At 41.7% G+C, this 21730-nt stretch overlaps 1 protein-coding gene across 2 annotated transcripts in view; it reads left to right on the top strand.

The window, feature by feature from the left end:
- Positions 1-21321, top strand: part of shq1 (SHQ1, H/ACA ribonucleoprotein assembly factor) — a 143075-nt gene extending 121754 nt beyond the window's left edge. For both annotated transcript variants that reach the window (XM_034167475.1, XM_034167476.1), the window contains exon 12: positions 20054-21321. In XM_034167475.1, coding sequence (XP_034023366.1) covers positions 20054-20816 — 763 coding nt within the window. In that variant the 3' untranslated portion in view covers positions 20817-21321. The remainder of the gene's footprint in view (positions 1-20053) is intronic.
- Positions 21322-21730: the final 409 nt, after the last annotated feature.

Genomic DNA, 21730 nt, shown 5'->3' with positions numbered 1-21730 from the left:
GTATTTTGACTAAAGGGGGGGAAAAAGCAGAAAGAAAGTGAAACGAGTAGTTTTTCTCTGCAGTCCAACAGCACTGTGGGGGCTTTGGCATCTGAAGGCCTTCAAAAGCATACACTTAAACTAATGGACCATTTGGAATAATACTCTCCGCTAACAATTCAGAGATAATTAGGAACTGGAAGGCAGCATGGAGGCAAAGTGAAAACCGTTCCCAGCACAGAAGGGCAGTTTAAATTCTGGGACAGTGACCACAATGAAAGTGTTCCACATCAATGACATCATTTGTTTAGTCTCTTTCAGACTTCAGCCATAGTAAAACCCCAGTTCCAATGAAGTTGGGATGTTGTGTAAATAAATATAGAATATAATGATTTGCAAATCCTCTTCAACTTATATTCAGTTGAATACACCCCACAAAGACAAGATATTTAATGTTCAAACTTATAAACTTTGTTTTTGTGCAAATATTTGCTCATTTTGAAATGGATGCCTGCAACACGTTTCAAAAAAGCTGGGACAGTGGTATGTTTACCACTGTGTTACATCACCTTTCCTTCTAACAACACTCAGTAAGCATTTGGGAACTGAGGACACCAATTGTTGAAGCTCTGTAGGTGGAATTCTTTCCCATTCTTGCTTGATGTACGACTTCAGTTCAACAATCCGGGGTCTCCGTTGTCGTATTTTGCGCTTCATAATGTGCCACACATTTTCAATGGGCGACAGGTCTGGACTGCAGGCAGGCCAGTCTAGTATCCGCACTCTTTTACGACGAAGCCACACTGTTCTAACACGTGCAGAATGTGGCTTGGCATTGTCTTGCTGAAATAAGCAGGGACGTCCGTGAAAAAGACATTGCTTGGATGGCAACATGTGTTGTTCCAAAACCTGGATGTACCTTTCAGTGTTGATGGTGCCATCACAGATGTGTAAGCTGCCCATGCCATGGGCACTAACACACCCCCATACCATAACATATGCTGGCTTTTGAACTTTGTACTGGCAACAGTCTGGATGGTCTTTTTCCTCTTTTGTCCGGAGGACACGACGTCCATGATTTCTAAAAACAATTTGAAATGTGGACTCATCAGACCACAGCACACTTTTCCACTTTGCGTCTGTCCATTTCAAATGAGCTCGGGCCCAGAGAAGGTGCCGGCGTTTCTGGATGTTGTTGATGTATGGCTTTCACTTTGCATGGTAGACTTTTAACTTGCACTTGTAGATGTAGCGACGAACTGTGTTAACTGACAATGGTTTTCTTAAGTGTTCCTGAGCCCACGCGGTAAGATCCTTTACACAATGATGTTGGGTTTTAATGCAGTGCCGGCTGAGGGATCGAAGGTCACTGGCATCCAGTGTTGGTTTTCGGCCTTGCCGCTTACGTGTAGAAAGTTCTCCACATTGTCTGAATCTTCTGATTATATTATTGGCTGTAGATGATAGAATCCTGTTTGGTTTGCACTTTGTTTTAAAGAAATGAGAGGCACAGACACTGTAAAGAAACCAGTCAGAGAGAGACAAATATATATTTTATGCTCTGCGCAGAGGAGGAGTGCCAAGAGCGGGCAGTAGCAGCTTGTAAGTGCTCAGCTCCAAAGCTCTCCTAAAATCTCCTCCTCTGGCTCGGCTTTTTATTTAGTTCACCAACATGAGAAAAAACAAACAAGGACAGTCAGGGAGAGGTTACACATGAGTCATGTCTCCATGAGGGAGATAGCAAAGCAAGGTGGCAGCTGAAACCTTCCATTCCTGCGACATGAGCCTTGTGGCTCGTCAAAAGCAGGATAAGGCACTTATGCAAAATGAAAAATAGTTTGCTCAATCATGAAGAATGCAGACAAGTCTTTTCTTTTTAAAACCTCCTCTTCTCACAGAGGAAAAGTACACGTAGTCATAAAAGGAAATAAATGATAATATAAGCATGAACTATATAAAATAAATCAATCAATCAATCAATTTTATTTATATAGCACCAAATCACAACAAACAGTTGCCCCAAGGCACTTTATATTGTAAGGCAAGGCCATACAATAATTACGTAAAAACCCCAACGGTCAAAACGACCCCCTGTGAGCAAGCACTTGGCGACAGTGGGAAGGAAAAACTCCCTTTTAACAGGAAGAAACCTCCAGCAGAACCAGGCTCAGGGAGGGGCAGTCTTCTGCTGGGACTGGTTGGGGCTGAGGGAGAGAACCAGGAAAAAGACATGCTGTGGAAGGGAGCAGAGATCAATCACTAATGATTAAATGCAGAGTGGTGCATACAGAGCAAAAAGAGAAAGAAACACTCAGTGCATCATGGGAACCCCCCAGCAGTCTAAGTCTATAGCAGCATAACTAAGGGATGGTTCAGGGTCACCTGATCCAGCCCTAACTATAAGCTTTAGCAAAAAGGAAAGTTTTAAGCCTAATCTTAAAAGTAGAGAGGGTGTCTGTCTCCCTGATCTGAATTGGGAGTTGGTTCCACAGGAGAGGAGCCTGAAAGCTGAAGGCTCTGCCTCCTATTCTACTCTTACAAACCCTAGGAACTGCAAGTAAGCCTGCAGTCTGAGAGCGAAGCGCTCTATTGGGGTGATATGGTACTATGAGGTCCCTAAGATGAGATGGGACCTGATTATTCAAAACCTTATAAGTAAGAAGAAGAATTTTAAATTCTATTCTAGAATTAACAGGAAGCCAATGAAGAGAGGCCAATATGGGTGAGATATGCTCTCTCCTTCTAGTCCCCGTTAGTACTCTAGCTGCAGCATTTTGAATTAACTGAAGGCTTTTCAGGGAACTTTTAGAACAACCTGGTAATAAGGAATTACAATAGTCCAGCCTAGAGGAAATAAATGCATGAATTAGTTTTTCAGCATCACTCTGAGACAAGACCTTTCTAATTTTAGAGATATTGTGTAAATGCAAAAAAGCAGTCCTACATATTTGTTTAATATGCGCTTTGAATGACATATCCTGGTCAAAAATGACTCCAAGATTTCTCACAGTATTACTAGAGGTCAGGGTAATGCCATCCAGAGTAAGGAATAATAAGTAAAATAATAGTAAGTAAAATAAATGATAATATAAGCATGAACTATATAAAATCCTTGACATAATCCTCCCTGTTTATTGTTTATTTACATAAGTTTGTCATGTCCAAAACACACTTCAATAGAAAATTTGTCCACTTTAACCACTTGTCTTATTACATTTTCAGCTAAAGCTTCATAGGTTAAGAGTGTGTTAACTCATCACGTCAACAGTTCAAGCTTAAACTGGACTTGTGGGCTTTTCAATATCATCATAATTCTCAACACAGTCATTATAGTTTTCTCCACTAAGGTCTGACTGTTTCAATGCTTGATATTTTGGCATAGTTTGTTGGAAAGCCAAATTACATTGCACAAATATATTTGAAACCATTTTGCCAACCATTATTTGATACAAGGGATCACACAACACGTGCAAAATCCAATCAGAATTAGGACTACAATAACTGGTGTCATTATTTTCAATAGTAACTGCCACCATGGTCCTGAAGTCAACCAGGACCAGGGATCCCACTGGCTCACGGCTAGGGTGTCTTTATGCATTGCATCACGAAGTTTATTCAGCTCTTCCAATGCGTCCTGCACATCCACTGAATGAATGGAGTCTGGGATGAAAGTACACCATGTTGTGTTCAGCAGAACACAAACTCCTCCCTGTGAACCAGTAAGCAAGTCTAAAACCATGCCATTTTGCATCACCATGGTACGTAAAGCATCTATTTCAGTATTTTGAGCTGCTACTATTTTCTCAGTTACATTCATGAACAGACCCAATCGATAATTCAGAGTTTCAATCATTAATGAATATTTTACCACTCCTATCCAGGGGAACAGTGAATGTGCTATTTTATCTCCTACAGACCACAATTTTTGGTCCTCCGGTACATCCGAGCCCCACATGTGATCATGTGGCAACACATCTGGGTATATCGATCTCCTCCGTCTGGTGCTGCCATTCTTCTCTGTGGGGGTCCTTGGCACTACCACATATGTATGGTCAGTCACCTGGGTAGGTGCACACACACCACCCCAATTTGGCTCATGTACAGCCTGGAACCACAAAGCCAATAGATGTCATCATACACCGGAGTACCATTTATAGGTGGTAGCAAAAACTTACTAACATAAGCACACGATTCATCCGTTTCCCCATGGACAGGAGCCTGTATGATTACATCCACGTCCAATGCGATGAAGATAAGTACCATCCACATAATATGTTTTGGTTAGGCTTAAATCATTTGATAAAACATAAGTTTGGATACACAGACGTTTCCTAATTTTACCTACAGTTTTATTCCCTGTCCCGTAAAAGCAAATCGGGAATGGCCGTTGTGATGACAATTTAACATGTGATGATATTTTTGCATTTCCCTTCAGTCTAGTCAATGGAGCAGCACTTGGGCACGCTTGTACATCTTCTGTTGAAGTCCCTATCATAAAAGTGGTTGCACTGAGACAAGTGGTATTACGTCTTATCAGATTTGCTGAGAACTGTTGTCCCCGAAATACAGTTTGATTATGCATCCGTATGATAAGACATTGTGTCACCCTAGCAGGGTACGGTTTAGCCGTCAGAGCTGGGTGTGTTGAGGATATAGGCATTTGCGAACAAACATAACAATTAGTAACATGTAATTCCATAGCCAATAAATGAACATATCTGTACCACAAATTAGTATGGTATATATGAGGGTGTCCATCTGTCTCATTTACATTATGAATAAACCTTAATTTTACTTCCTGTTTCTGCCAAATGTTGCAAAAGCATCATGGTACATTTTGTACAGCTGTCTTTTGTTTTTCCTGCCATCTACATTTTAAGTCCATACGCACCACACTCACATATTCCCGACAAGTCTGCAAAGAGGGTGATTCCAAGGAAGGTCCGCCCCACGGGGTAGAAGCTTGACCTTAACTTTGCAGAGTGAAGGGGAATAGGTGACCAACATGGGAAACACATGCACATAAAATAAGCCCCTATTTCAGGGCGACGAAAAATACATGCACAAACGTAATCCGGAAAATCTGAAATACATAAATAAATGGAAAAAGAAATATGGCTTTTCAGGTAAATAGGTTGTGCCAGATTGTGAAGGTTTGGTGTTAAAACTTACGGCAGCAACAGCAAATAAAAAGGGTATTAGGAAAGCAAGAAAAGAAGGAGAAATAGAGTGTGCAAAAGTATGGCTCAGTGAAGCACAGATGAGAGTAGAGCACTGATATCCAAGGGTTGAAGCTCGTGAGCTGCATTTTACCTACGGATATGTTTGTATTTTGCGGACCACATTGCGAGCCGAACCATGCAGCGCCTACCTGCGCAGCTCATGACCTCCCAGCGGTGTCGATCCAGCTCCTTCCAAGTGCAGACGCTAATCCTCCGCCGTCGCTCAGTGCTCCCATGCAGCTCTCAGCGTCAACTCTGCTCACACTGATATCCAAGGGTTGAAGCTGTTTTGTTAGCCGTCCCGGAATAAACACCATGTTCGTCTGCTTCAAACGCTATTCACAATCTTCGACGCCAGCTCCTTCCAAGTGCACACACTAATCCTCCGCCGTCGCTCACCCGGTGCTCCCACGCAGCTCTCAGCGTCAACTTAAACACTCTGCTCACACTGATATCCAAGGGTTGAAGCTGTTTTGTTCGCCATGCCGGAATAACAGCAAGCACCGTATTCGTCAACTTCACACGCTGTGGGTGAGGTGAGGAATACGCGTCCAACGTTCTGTTCTCTGATTGGTTATCGCGACCAGCGTGACTTATAGGACGGCCGCCATACTACAGTGTCCATGATGCATTGCATTTCCTTTTCTGGTGGCCATTTTAAAACATAGATCGACTCTGTCACGTAAAATTGTTTTGTTACAGTAAATTAATTGAGATCCTACCGGTATATTTTTCATTTATAAGTCGCACCGGAGTATAGGTCGCACCCCCAGCCAAAACATGTAAAAAAGTGCGACTTATAGTCCGGAAAATACGGTAAGCATAAACTATATAAAATCCTTGACAAATCCCTAAATCCCTTTCCATTGAATGTTGAGAAACATTGTTCTTAAACTGTTGGACTATTTTTTATACAGTTGTTCACAAAGTGGTGATTCTCACCCGATCTTTGTTTGTGAACAGCTGAGCCTTTTGGGGATGCTTCTTTTATACCCAATCGTGACACTCACCTGTTTCCAATTAGGTGTTCTTTGAGCATTCATCAATTTTCCCAGTCTTTTGTTGCCACTGTCCCAGCTTTTGTAAAACATGTTGCAGGCATACATTTCAAAATGAGCGAGTATTTGCACAAAAATTTAAAAAGTTTATCAGTTTGAACATTAAATATCTTGTCTTTGTGGTGTATTCAATTGAATATAGGTTGAAGAGGATTTGCAAATAACTGTATTCTGTTTTTATTTACATTTCACACAACGTCCCAACTTCATTGGAATTGGGGTTGTAGAATAACGTCTCTGTTTCTGTTTTTCTCCTCACAGCAAGTCCCTATGTCTGTTCCTCTGCATCCTGTCTGCACTCCGCAGGGTTTAAACTTTTCTCTCATTTCAAAGACTGCTCTGTGTGTCCTCGCATTGGGCAAAATTGAGTTTGAGGCCTTTTTGCGATGGTTGATGTTAGTTTATGTCCTCCATAGACAGTAGCTGTGGACAACGTGCTAGTTCATACAGATTAGTTGACATTTTTACCGCTGTGGTGCAGGTTTTCCTTCGTACATTTGTGAAAGTCCTATAGTCCATGGGCCAAGCAGGTTTTTGGTACCACTTAAGGGGAAAAAAATGACACTTAGAATCCAGCCTCAGTGTATCATGACCTACACAAAAATGTATGATGGCCATCCCAGGGTGGTAGCTGTAGCCAGGTAGGGGTCAGTGAAGAATTACACAGAGGTCAAACTTTAAAAATGCTCCAATCATGTTGAAAACTATATCACATTACTTGTCTGATAATAACAATTCCAAAAAGGTATAGTTTGGACTGTCTATGACGGAATGTTCTGGAGTTATGGGGTCAAAACAGCAAAAATGGTGACAAAGGTCAGTTTCAGTTTGTACAGGGGTCAAATATTAAAGTTGCTTCAATTTCAGTAAAAAAATATGCAAATTGTTTGGGTTAATAGTGTTCTAAAAAGGAATAGTTTGCACCATCTGTCATGCTTAGTTATCATGTTGCAGGGTAACATATGTCACATGTCATAGAATTCCATGGATATTGACCTTGTTTGACCTTTACTTCAGTCAAACACAGTCAGCACAGTCAAAACTATTCCATTTATTGATCCTTTTATTTCAACCAATAATTTGCATCATTTTTTGCTGAAATTGGAGCAACTTTAACTTTTGACCCCTGTACAAACTGAAATTGACCTTTTTCATCATTTTTGCTGTTTTTACCCCACAACTCCAGAACATTCCATCATAGATAATCCAAACTATACCTTTTTGGAATTGTTATGATCAGACAGATGATATAGTTTTCAACATGACTGGAGCATTTTTAAAGTTTGACCTCTGTGTAATTCTTAATTGACCCCTACCTGGCTACAGCTACCACCCTGGGATGGCTAGCATACATTTTTGTGTAGGCCATGATACACTGAGTCTGAATTCTAAGGGTCGTTTTTTCCCCTTAAGTGGTACCGATTAGGTCAAAATTCAAGACTGGCTCATGGACTACTAGCTTGTGAAATGAATCACGATCAGTGTGTCAGCATGAAGTGTGTATGTTCTGTAATGCCTCTACTGGTGGTTGGCTCTCACTGCGGTATTGTATCACTTCCTGTTCCGGAGCACAGCAGTGTTTTGCTGTATTTGTTAGCTGTTTAATCTGTGCAGTTAGATTGATCTAGTTAACTAGATAACGATTTGTTTCACAGTGTAATCTTCACGTGCCGTAACTAAAGCACTCCCTCTGCTGAATCACCTCTAAATTATTTACACATTATTCACTTTGTGTGTTTTTAGGAATCCGCTAGCTTAGCGCAGCTACTAGCTCTTAGCCGATTTAGCATGGCGGCTTCTCCTGTCTCTCCTGCACTTTTCTGCTCTGGGTGTGAAATGTTTAGTTATTCCTCGGCCTCCTTTAGCAGTAATGGTACTTGTAATAAGTGTAGCTTATTCGTAACTTTGGAGGCCAGGCTGGGCGAATTGGAGACTCGGCTCCGCACCGTGGAAAATTCTACAGCTAGCCAGGCCCCTGTAGTCGGTGCGGACCAAGGTAGCTTAGCCACCGTTAGTTCCCTTCCAGCAGATCCCGAGCAGCCGGGAAAGCAGGCCGACTGGGTGACTGTGAGGAGGAAGCGTAGCCCTAAACAGAAGCCCCGTGTACACCGCCAACCCGTTCACATTTCTAACCGTTTTCCCCCACTCTGCAACACACTCACCAAGGATCAAACTCTGGTTATTGGTGACTCTGTTTTGAGAAATGTGAAGTTAGCGACACCAGCAACCATAGTCAATTGTCTTCCGGGGGCCAGAGCAGGCGACATTGAAGGAAATTTGAAACTGCTGGCTAAGGCTAAGCGTAAATTTGGTAAGATTGTAATTCACGTCGGCAGTAATGACACCCGGTTACGCCAATCGGAGGCCACTAAAATTAACATTGAATCGGTGTGTAACTTTGCAAAAACAATGTCGGACTCTGTAGTTTTCTCTGGGCCCCTCCCCAATCGGACCGGGAGTGACATGTTTAGCCGCATGTTCTCCTTGAATTGCTGGCTGTCTGAGTGGTGTCCAAAAAATGAGGTGGGCTTCATAGATAAATGGCAAAGCTTCTGGGGAAAACCTGGTCTTGGTAGGAGAGACGGCATGCATCCCACTTTGGGTGGAGCAGCTCTCATTTCTAGAAATCTGGCCAATTTTCTTAAATCCTCCAAACTGTGACTATACAGGGTTGGGACCAGGAAGCAGAGTTGTAGTCTTACACACCTCTCTGCAGCTTCTCTTCCCCTGCCATCCCCTCATTACCCCATCCCTGTAGAGACGGTGCCTGCTCCCAGACCACCAGTAACCAGCAAAAATCTATTTAAGCATAAAAATTCAAAAAGAAAAAATAATATGGCACCTTCAACTGCACCACAGACTAAAACAGTTAAATGTGGTCTATTAAACATTAGGTCTCTCTCTTCTAAGTCCCTGTTAGTAAATGATATAATAATTGATCAACATATTGATTTATTCTGCCTTACAGAAACCTGGTTACAGCAGGATTAATATGTTAGTTTAAATGAGTCAACACCCCCGAGTCACACTAACTGCCAGAATGCTTGTAGCACGGGCCGAGGCACAGGATTAGCAGCAATCTTCCATTCCAGCTTATTAATTAATCAAAAACCCAGACAGAGCTTTAATTCATTTGAAAGCTTGACTGTTAGTCTTGTCCATCCAAATTGGAAGTCCCAAAAAACAGTTTTATTTGTTATTATCTATCGTCCACCTGGTCGTTACTGTGTGTTTCTCTGTGAATTTTCAGACCTTTTGTCTGACTTAGTGCTTAGCTCAGATAAGATAATTATAGTGGGCGATTTTAACATCCACACAGATGCTGAGAATGACAGCCTCAACACTGCATTTAATCTATTATTAGACTCAATTGGCTTTGCTCAAAATGTAAATGAGTCCACCCACCACTTTAATCATATCTTAGATCTTGTTCTGACTTATGGTATGGAAATTGAAGACTTAACAGTATTCCCTGAAAACTCCCTTCTGTCTGATCATTTCTTAATAACATTTACATTTACTCTGTTGGACTACCCAGCAGTGGGGAATAAGTTTCATTACACTAGAAGTCTTTCAGAAAGCGCTGTAACTAGGTTTAAGGATATGATTCCTTCTTTATGTTCTCTAATGCCATATACCAACACAGTGCAGAGTAGCTACCTAAACTCTGTAAGTGAGATAGAGTATCTCGTCAATAGTTTTACATCCTCATTGAAGACAACTTTGGATGCTGTAGCTCCTCTGAAAAAGAGAGCTTTAAATCAGAAGTGCCTGACTCCGTGGTATAACTCACAAACTTGCAGCTTAAAGCAGATAACCTGTAAGTTGGAGAGGAAATGGCGTGTCAATAATTTAGAAGATCTTCACTTAGCCTGGAAAAAGAGTCTGTTGCTCTATAAAAAAAAAAGCCCTCCGTAAAGCTAGGACATCTTACTACTCATCACTAATTGAAGAAAATAAGAACAACCCCAGGTTTCTTTTCAGCACTGTAGCCAGGCTGACAGAGTCAGAGCTCTATTGAGCCGAGTATTCCTTTAACTTTAACTAGTAATGACTTCATGACTTTCTTTGCTAATAAAATTTTAACTATTAGAGAAAGAATTACTCATAACCATCTCAAAGACGTATCGTTATCTTTGGCTGCTTTCAGTGATGCCGGTATTTGGTTAGACTCTTTGTCTCCAATTGTTCTGTCTGAGTTATTTTCATTAGTTACTTCCTCCAAACCATCAACATGTCTATTAGACCCCATTCCTACCAGGCTGCTCAAGGAAGGCCCTACCATTAATTAATGCTTCGATCTTAAATATGATCAATCTATCTTTATTAGTTGGCTATGTACCGCAGTAATTAAACCATTACTTAAAAAGCCATCACTTGACACAGCTATCTTAGCTAATTATAGGCCAATCTCCAACCTTCCTTTTCTCTCAAAAATTCTTCAAAGGGTAGTTGTAAAACAGCTAACTGATCATCTGCAGAGGAATGGTCTATTTGAAGAGTTTCAGTCAGGTTTTAGAATTCATCATAGTACAGAAACAGCATTAGTGAAGGTTACAAATGATCTTCTTATGGCCTCAGACAGTGGACTCATCTCTGTGCTTGTTCTGTTAGACCTCAGTGCTGCTTTTGATACTGTTGACCATAAAATTTTATTACAGAGATTAGAGCATGCCATAGGTATTAAAGGCACTGCGCTGCGGTGGTTTGAATCATATTTATCTAATAGATTACAATTTGTTCATGTAAATGGGGAATCTTCTTCACAGACTAAAGTTAATTATGGAGTTCCACAAGGTTCTGTGCTAGGACCAATTTTATTTACTTTATACATGTTTCCCTTAGGCAGTATTATTAGACGGCATTGCTTAAATTTTCATTGTTATGCAGATGATACCCAGCTTTATCTATCCATGAAGCCAGAGGACACACACCAATTAGCTAAACTGCAGGATTGTCTTACAGACATAAAGACATGGATGACCTCTAATTTCCTGCTTTTAAACTCAGATAAAACTGAAGTTATTGTACTTGGCCCCACAAATCTTAGAAACATGGTGTCTAACCAGATCCTTAGTCTGGATGGCATTACCCTGACCTCTAGTAATACTGTGAGAAATCTTGGAGTCATTTTTGATCAGGATATGTCATTCATTGCGCATATTAAACAAATATGTAGGACTGCTTTTTTGCATTTGTGCAATATCTCTAAAATTAGAAAGGTCTTGTCTCAGAGTGATGCTGAAATTCTAATTCATGCATTTATTTCCTCTAGGCTGGACTATTGTAATTCATTATTATCAGGTTGTCCTAAAAGTTCCCTGAAAAGCCTTCAGTTAATTCAAAATGCTGCAGCTAGAGTGCTAACAGGGACTAGAAGGAGAGAGCATATCTCACCCATATTGGCCTCTCTTCATTGGCTTCCTGTTAATTCTAGAATAGAATTTAAAATTCTTCTTCTTACTTATAAGGTTTTGAATAATCAGGTCCCATCTTATCTTAGGGACCTCATAGTACCATATCACCCCAATAGAGCGCTTCGCTCTCAGACTGCAGGCTTACTTGTAGTTCCTAGGGTTTGTAAGAGTAGAATGGGAGGCAGAGCCTTCAGCTTTCAGGCTCCTCTCCTGTGGAACCAGCTCCCAATTCAGATCAGGGAGACAGACACCCTCTCTACTTTTAAGATTAGGCTTAAAATGTTCCTTTTTGCTAAAGCTTATAGTTAGGGCTGGATCAGGTGACCCTGAACCATCCCTTAGTTATGCTGCTATAGACTTAGACTGCTGGGGGGTTCCCATGATGCACTGAGTGTTTCTTTCTCTTTTTGCTCTGTATGCACCACTCTGCATTTAATCATTAGTGATTGATCTCTGCTCCCCTCCACAGCATGTCTTTTTCCTGGTTCTCTCCCTCAGCCCCAACCAGTTCCAACAGAAGACTGCCCCTCCCTAAGCCTGGTTCTGCTGGAGGTTTCTTCCTGTTAAAAGGGAGTTTTTCCTTCCCACTGTTGCCAAGTGCTTGCTCACAGGGGGTCGTTTTGACCGTTGAGGGTTTTCCGTAATTATTGTATGGCCTTGCCTTACAATATAAGGTGCCTTGGGACAACTGTTTGTTGTGATTTGGCGCTATATAAATAAAATTGGTTTGATTTGATTTGTAATACCAAGTAAATTTCTGTGATTAAGATGTGTGGATAAGATTGGGAAAAGCTGTTCGTCCCAGTGTTCTGTGGTTCTCTTGGGAATCATACCATTTATCGGGAAGGATTTCACTGGATCTACCAGGCAGCCTGTCACGGCTGTTATGTTTCTCCAGAATGCTTTGAAATGGATAATGGAGCTTTGTCTGGTGATCGCCTTGGCGTTAAAGGAAATCCTCAAGGACCTGCTGGGAAGAACAAAGACACAAAATGTCTCCCAGCTACCAGGAATAAATGGGACAGTTTATACAGGTATATCAGGCCAGTTTCAAGAAATGGTTCTAAATCCAGAAAATTTGGAATATAACATGTAAACAAGAATGCATAAGGTTAAATCATACCTCAGAAATGACAAGGCCAAACATATGATGGAGATGTGCAGTCCGTTCACTGGAATCATAAAACAGAAGAGGAAGGCTTGGAGACTGATGTCCTGCTGTGTCCACCTGTAACTGTGAACAGCATAAAAAGTGGAATTGAGGGACCTGCTAAGTGGATTGCTGTTACTGTGGTGTCATCCATGGGTAGGGGTCTATACCCGATCGCCTTATTATTGAAGTACCGGTATAAGACATTAGGTATGCATATCAGAAATCCAGATGTTCGAGCCGTTAGTCTGCTGCTTCTGTGGTAGCTCCAAGTTGGGGGGAAAAAAACTCAGTTTGTGTTGTCTCACAGCGTGGTGGCAACATAACAAACAAGAGCAGCACAACCGCTGTGAGTTTTACAGACATACTTATGCTTTACTTTTCTTTGAAAATCTGTACGGAGGCCATAAACAAACACACACACACAGACACACACGTATGCACGTCTCCGTCTGAGGACAACACAAGATAAAAGCACAGATAAAACCTTCTTATCTGTAGCACTTTCCACATGAATACAGAAGTTCTCATTCTTCATGCTCACAGAATGCAGGCCAGGGTAAATGTCCAGTTATGAAGACATTTTTTTCATACTACAACTACTACTAATAATAATTATTGAATTCATTTTAACTAAAATGTTTAATCGGTATTACTCTGTGTGTAAATTGTACTACAGTTCTGCACAAAGTGGAGTCAATGAAACAAATATAAATATGTTGACTTAAATTAATAAAAATCAGAGTAAAAATCAGGTCAGTTGGGGTGAGCGAAGCCACAAATATGAAACGATTAAGGCTCTTGGGGTTAAGAATCTTATTAAAAAAACATGTAGGTTATGATGACAATTTGGGATAAAGGCAAAGAAAAGGTGAAAATGTACAAAAGAACATACTAACACAACACACATTAAGCCTGTATAATTTAAAATATTAAAAATGATGGGTTACACACTTACACCATGCACTACAAATGATGAATGCGTTTAAATAACATTTATATACTCAGTATTAAGCACAGAAATGTATCGATAATGATACATATCGTATTCTATCGAGTTTTGAAAAACAGTGTAGAGCCCTCTGCACGGGTCAGATTCATTGCTGAAATAAGTTCAGGACTTGGGAGCATCTATGAAACCACCTTGGGTCTTGAATGACAACCATTCAGGTAGACAGCTCGTCCATCTGCACCTCTTGAACCTCTTGATCTGCAGAGAAATGTGGTGCGGGGTTCTGGTTCTATGCTGCTGCTTCCTAAGTGGACTTTGCCCTGCCAGAGGAGGTGCTGTGGAGCCGTACAGCAGGAGCCCGCTGAGCGAAGCAGCGGGGAAATGGGAGCGTCTGGAGCCAAAGCGGAGCAGAGCGCTTGTCCCCGGGGACAACGCAGGAGACAAGCGCTGAACCTCTCACACACTGCAGGGAGAGCTGGTTTGCCAATTCCAGACACAGTGACATGATAAACACTTTGCAACACAGATTATTTTAAAATCATTTCATTTGAGTGGAAACTAAATTTTGTCAGTTTGGTGAAAGTTGAGTGGCCCTGTAGCTTTAAGGAAGGTGGGATTCAGTAAAGTTGATTGTTTGGGTTTTTGGTTATACTTTTATCGTTCTCTGCCTGTTTAAAAAAATTACATGTGAGGAAATCTGTTGCTCATATTACAGATCTATACATCTGAAGACCAACTTTGGCGTTTTGAAGAGCACAGACATGCTGAGTGAGTTGTGCTCTCATTGAACCAACCTGATGACAGAAACGTTGGATTGTAATGTAGCTGAACTTTCTCACAGACACAGACTTCATGCTGCTCTTCTAAATGCTTCAGCAGATGGAGGCCTCTTTGTCACGCCAGACATTTTCCAAGCTTGACAAAGCCTGTCTTCAACAGTTTAATGAAGGAAAGCCATAACAGCGGTGTAGCCGGGACTGGACTGTGTCCAGTATTATCGGCCCTCCTCACGGACACAGCCGCAGAACAAGCTGCTCCCGCCATAGAGTGAGGGAGGGGAGAGAAAAGGATGATGATAACGCAGTAATGACTTCCCGTGGGAGAAGGAGAATCCAGGGCCAGACTTAGAAGTGGCTCTGCTGCAGGAGGCTCTCCGGCCCCGGCCTCACTGCAGGAAGCTCTCACATGGAGTTTGTAATGCCTGAGACCCGAGTAGACGCACAGCAGCACTGATTCCTTGTTGGTGTCTCGGTGCCCTAGAGGAGACACTCATCTGGTGAGAGGTGATCTTCGTTAGGGTGCTGACTCCGCTGGTTATGAGGACTGTGTTGACCTCACATATATGGCACTTTTGAAAAATGTCTCTGCTCCTCGACTTTGCAAAATATTGTGGGCAATAAATTGCTTGAATCTGGCTTCAGTGTACTCAGATACTCATGGGAAAATGTTGGAGGCTCCTCAACATGAACACAAAAATGACCCAAATGGAAAATGAGTTCTTTGGTCCTCATCCACCAATGCCCACCAATTATGTACCCCGTAGTACACGATTGGCGGCAGTTTCAGGCTTTATAGGTACACTGTAAAACCCAGGAAGTTAACTCAATACATTTGTTGAAACTAATTACTTTAAAAAAAACTTAAGTGCACTAATTTTTTTAAAAACTTGAACATTAAACTTTTAACAAAATGACTTGACATCAATTGGGGGGTTGGGGGGTGTTCAGCCATATGTCAAATTAAAACCATAGTAAAGTTAAATGGACTGCATTTATATAGCGCTTTTCCATCTGCGTCAGACGCTCAAAGCGCTTTACAATTATACCTCACGTTCACCCCGATGTCAGGGTGCTGCCATACAAGGTGCTCACTACACACCGGGGGCAATAGGGGATTAAGGACCTTGCCCAAGGGCCCTTAGTGATGTTCCAGTCAGGCAGGGATTTGAACCGAGAATCTTCTGGTCTCAAGCCCAACACGTTAACCACTAGACCATCACCTCCCCCCAAAGTTCAGATTAAAGAATGACAAAGTTTTTATTATTTTATTAATTTTTAATTAATAATTTTTAATTAATAATTTTTATAATTTTTTATTTTATTATTTTTTCATAAAGTTTTCTTTTGCTTTAATGTAAACATGACTTCATAGTTGGGATATCACGCGCCGATGGAAGCGATCGTAATCAGATCCGATGAATCGAGGCAGAAATATGTCGTCCGCCTCATTAAATGGATTAAAAAACCTCAGGCAAAGATGCAAAAGATGTTGACATAATAAACAGTTGAGTCTGGAGATCCATGATCACCTACGCCCTGAAGGAACACTGTATGTAGAGAGAGGTTCCTCTTCATCTTTGGTCTGGAGCGCACAGTGTCCAGTTCCTCAAAAACGATCTCGAATACTAATTTGTTTGACCACAGTACATGTTTATGGTCCAACGCAGACGCAATCAAGCAAAGGTGATTGGTGCAAATTATGTCATGATGAAGTCACAAGGAAATCAATAAAAGGAAGCCTTGTTTGTTCAGGAAATACATTGCTCATGATATTTTGCACTCTTTAAGTTTACCGTGTTCCGTGCTTATAATGACTCCACTTTGGGAGTGAGAAGAATGAACAGGGAGTTGCGTTACGAATCAAATTAATCAGTTAACAAATTAAATTAATTAAAACACTACGTGCTCAAAAGCTTGCATGTACTACAGATGTGAACTATATATTTTATTCCATAACTTGGTTTATAAATGTCCTTACTGTTGTTTGAACAAATAATAAATTGTTTAAAAACAGGTTAATGTTTTCTGACTTATGGATGGATGGATGGATTGATGAATGGATGGATGAGATTTATTGTCATTGTCATTACAAGTGCAACAACAACGGGATTAAGTCCACACTCACATTTCCACAGCCAAGATACAGCAGTTAATCCACAATTATTACTTGTTTACCGTAATAATGGCACACATCCGAATTAAGACAACACATACACATTTGACATTGTTTATGTGAAATCGTGAAAGTCCATTTTCCAAATTGAGGCGATGTGAGTGTGTGGTAGCTGCTGCAACAGGAGTCGCGCCACCGCTAGCTTGGGGGGAACGGGAGAAGGGGTGGCTTGAGCGGTGGTTGGGATGGGGTGTGTGATGGGGGGCAGGAGGGGAGGTAGGAGGGAGAGTGGAGCATGCTTCAGTCTTTGACCATGTATGAGTCTGTCTGTCCTTGTGTACTGGAGTGAGAGAGATGAGGCAGCCAATCTTCCCAAGGCCGTAGAAATTCTTCTGGAGGAAAAACATTGGGCATTTTATCCTTGAGAGGCTAATAAGCCTGCTGTGTTTGTGGTTGAGCAGTGAAAAACACTCTTCCAGCTTCACATGAACAAATCACAATTATGAAAAATTCTCCGGCCTCTGAAATCTTCACCTTCTCCTGCAAGGCACGCATTTGCTCCGAGATGTTATCCAGTTTACGTCTGAGTTCAAGGGTTAATGCAGTCTGAGAATGCGTCGCCTTGCCCATCTTATTAATCATAACGGACAAGCGAGGGGTCGTGGTTTTGGCGGCAGCCGTCTTGCCAATCTTCCGGTAGGTCAGGGCAGCACATAAGCCAATAAGTACCAGCCCTCCTACTATGAAACCAAATATGAATAAATCCTTGACATCCTCCACAGAGAAAGGCGAAAAGCATGCGACCCGCCTCATATCTCAGGCGTCGAGAACATAGCCCACAGGATAAATTCCATCCGGGCACGCAGGGTCCCCTGGCCCTAATCTTCTTGTAGAAAAAATGGTGTCAATAGCGTTCAGAGACCAGCTGATCAATTCCATGATTAATCCAATATAGTTTGACGAATTCACAGCCTGGTGAAGTAGGGACTTTGAAGGTTGGCGCAGTGATAGAAGAGAGAGGAGGAGATGCGACCGCCCTCGTCGGAGTCCCAAGCAATTATCTAGGTCTACATAGCCTGTAAATGGTATAACTGTCAAAAATAATTATATATTATACACATGTATACTTAAATACATCTATGATAAGGTCATTCCTCACATAAACATGAGCATGTACTCAATCAGCCCAGGTGTCTTGGCCCTATTAACCCCCAGAACGTGAATCAGCTGCAAATCGTGACTTATCCGCAAACCGTTAATTGCAAAATGTGAATACTGAAAAAATATCTCCCAAAACGTGAATGCAAGTCACGCAAAATGTGAATATCATTCATGATATATATACATTTTTTCAGGTGGGTAGTGTGTCTAAATTGAGAAAGTGGTGACATGACGAGCCGAAAAAAATCGGTCACTTGACTCATGGTACCATCTTGGGTTCAAATTAACATTCACTGTTAATCTATCTGTATGTAAATCCAGCTATTTACATGCAAATAGATTAACAGGAGACCTGTGCTGTTCGATCAGCACAGGATAATAAATCTTGATATAAGAACAGATGGGCGTGGCTACTCGATATACAGGCCGGACGCACAGCTGTCACACCTCAAAACAAAGGGAGGCAAAAAATAACAAGCTTTTGTGCATTTCTCTTTGTTCTCAGCTCTGAAAGAATTGAGTCATCTCAGTCATTTTCTGTCATGTAGCTACAAGTTCTGTTTTTTTGTTTTTATTTGGCTGTGCATGCTCCTTGTGCCCAAAGTGGAGCAGTTGGTCTGAACACCTCTCATACAGTAGTGTTCAGAATAATAGTAGTGCTATGTGACTAAAAAGATTAATCCAGGTTTTGAGTAGATTTCTTATTGTTACATGGGAAACAAGGTACCAGTAGATTCAGTAGATTCTCACAAATCCAACAAGACCAAGCATTCATGATATGCACACTCTTAAGGCTATGAAATTGGGCTATTAGTAAAAAAAAGTAGAAACATGTCAGGGTCTTCAGGGTCGTGACGTGGGTTCCAGCATTATTACTGCTCTCTTTACATGTGGCTGCAGCTGGAGTCCAGTTGGACTGTCTGCAAGTCAGATAAACCCAACTTTGGGCATGGTCCAGAGTGCTTACTTTGATTACACCCTACGATATGATAATTTGCAGTCTTTTCTAGAGTATATACACCAACTTGTACTTAACATAAGGACTTTTACATTCCAAAGCTAAGCAAGATGGGCAAAAAAGCATGCGTTGGATGCTGTATTGGATGTTATTTGATGCAGTTTGGACAAAATAAATTGTCAGATGGACACAGATGGAGAAGTGAACAGTGGATTTCTGCAGGTAGCCCTCAGCTTGTGGTGTGTACCATAAGGACATTTAAATTACAAAACTAAGCAAAATGAATAAAAGTGTGATGCACATCATTTTGGATGTTATTTGATGCAGTTTGGACAAAAGAAATCATAAGATGAACGTGGACTGCTGGTACACAGCGTTTGAATCACTACAACTTCTACTTAAATCAGCTCTTTAATTTTGGATTTGTGTGCATTGTTGTGGTGCATTTATTATTTATCCAATTATTTATTATTATTATTATTGTTGAAGTTTTTGTTTTGTGCATTGATTCCAGTAAGTCCAATGTAAGTTATTGCTATCAGTAGTAGTAGTAGTCGTTGTAGTAGTAGTAGTAGTAGTAATGGGGTCGAGGGGGCAACAGCTCCAGCAGGTGACCCCAAATGTCCCTTTCTTAGTAAAACAAACTAGTAAAATAAACAACAAACCATATGTTAATACTCCTGAAAATATGTTAATGTGAAAGCTGAAGGAGGGTAAAAAGTCTTTTATGGTGTTTTCAGCTTTTTATTCGTTATTTCTGACTTCATTCTCATTTTGACTGGACTATTTCCTTACTCATGGAACACGAGTAGCTCTGAATAAGTCTTATAAATCACAGAGAGCATGCCGGGTACTGTGACAGTCCGTTTGACACATAACAGCGTCTTTGTCTAGCCTCTTGCTGTGGGGAGGAGTCGACTGTTATCCTCCTTATTGTCGTATCACTTCTGGAGCAGCAGCGAGGGAAGATGCGCGTGCAGCACACAAAACCGCGCAGCTCATTATCCTGCATTATTAGATGTTTATATTTCCATCTTGAGCCTCAGCATATTCCAGGCTCATTAACATTCAGATGAGTGAGAATTGAAGATGTCATCCTGTGGCTGTTTGCAGTGTGCAGCGTCAAGTCAGTGAGACAGTCGTTACCTCTCACGTCTGTCACTGAAGAAGTTATGGTGCCATGTCACTTGTCCTTTTTTTTTCTTGCCATACATGATTTTTGTTGGAAAAACTTGAATTCACGTGAGTTTGCTCTCTGTCACAGGTCCAGGAAGGTGACATCCTTAGCCAGTGCAGTACAGAAAGCTTCCCTGCAGAAGAGAGACCTGGAGCTGGAGCTGGAGGAGCTTGAAGAGGCAGCCGCCATGGTGGCAGAGGAGGAAGGAGAGCAGGGAGCGTCCAGCGATTCCTCCATATCCCGTGACAGTGACAGCAGCAGCAGCGATTCCAGCAGCAGCGACTCCAGCAGCAGCGATTCCTCTGATGAGAGCGAGGAATATGAGGCTGGTGGGCACGGCGCCGTGAAATCCAACCAGGGAGGGGGAGCAGGAGGAGGAGAAAGGGATAATGACAGCACTCTCCAGGCCCTGCCCACCCACATTGCCACGCCCACCCCCCAGGAGCAAGTGCAGAGGAAAGCAGACAGTCGCTCTGCACATCCAGTGAGCTCCAGTCCACTGATCCAGGAACTGGAGGAGCTCACAATCTGTCAGCCTCAACGCTCACACTCCTGCTGCAAACCACAGACAGACCACGCCCACCCCGTCAGTGCTGCAGGACAGTCTGAAGAGTTATCAACCAGCAGCAGTACAGACCATGCCCACCCTGTCAGTACTGCAGGACAGTCTGAAGAGTTATCAACCAGCAGCAGTACAGACAGCGCCCACCCCGCCAATACTGCAGGACACGCCCACCCCGCCAGTACTGCAGGACATGCCCACCCCGTCACTACTGCCTCCTCCTTCTTAGAACTGAGTCCTCGCAGAAACCTGTTGCTTCTTGTCCAGCCTGAGGAAGATCTGGATTAGAGAACTTGATCAGTTGGGAGGAAGTGTGAGAATCTTTTTTCCAGTTTTCCTTGTGGTAGGAAAACTTCTGCTGTGAACGTCCATGGAGTATCCGTGTGATGAGGCCACATCCTGAATACGTGTTATTTAACAACAACAAAAAACCATCACTGTGGAAGAAACAGTGTGAACCTCTGAGGGCGCCACTGAGCTGTGACTAATGATCGTCATTATGATGTTTTCAGTAGTTTTATTCATTAGGAAGAAAAAAAATCATTCCAGCAGTAATTTAGTAAAATAAAGTTTTATAATTAAACTGCAAAATATAAAAAAGGGCACGTGTGTACATTCCTTGACGTGCACGGAGCCGGTCAAAGCTTCCACTCAGTGATTTTATCACACCAACGAGGAGGACATGATTAAAAGTATGATCTTAATCCAAAAAAAGAGAATCCAGGTTTCTGAGTGTTAAATTCTGCAAAGTGACGTCCTTTAAACAAATCTCTAGAATGTGATCCAAGTGAAACAAAACATGTAAAATTGGGATCTTTTCATTTTGTCATTATAAATCTGCTGTAGATGAGAGACTTGTTCTTCTGCTTAGGACCGTGGACGCGGTCAACAGCACCAGCGCCAAAACCACAGGAGGCTCCGTAGCCGTGGTTTTAAAAAACTTACCACTTCTTGAGGTAAACATGCAGATGTACAGTAGTGTTCAGAATAATAGTAGTGCTATGTGACTAAAAAGATTAATCCAGGTTTTGAGTATATTTCTTATTGTTACATGGAAACAAGGTACCAGTAGATTCAGAAGATTCTCACAAATCCAACAAGACGAAGCATTCATGATATGCACACTCTTAAGGCTATGAAATTGGGCTATTAGTAAAAAACAGTAGAAAAGGGGGTGTTCACAATAATAGTAGTGTGGCATT

Source organism: Thalassophryne amazonica, chromosome 3 (genome assembly GCF_902500255.1).
Source record: "Thalassophryne amazonica chromosome 3, fThaAma1.1, whole genome shotgun sequence".
Classification (NCBI taxonomy): domain Eukaryota; kingdom Metazoa; phylum Chordata; class Actinopteri; order Batrachoidiformes; family Batrachoididae; genus Thalassophryne; species Thalassophryne amazonica.
The sequence above is the reverse complement of the archived record's forward strand: the minus strand, read 5'-3'. Positions and strand labels throughout refer to the sequence as shown.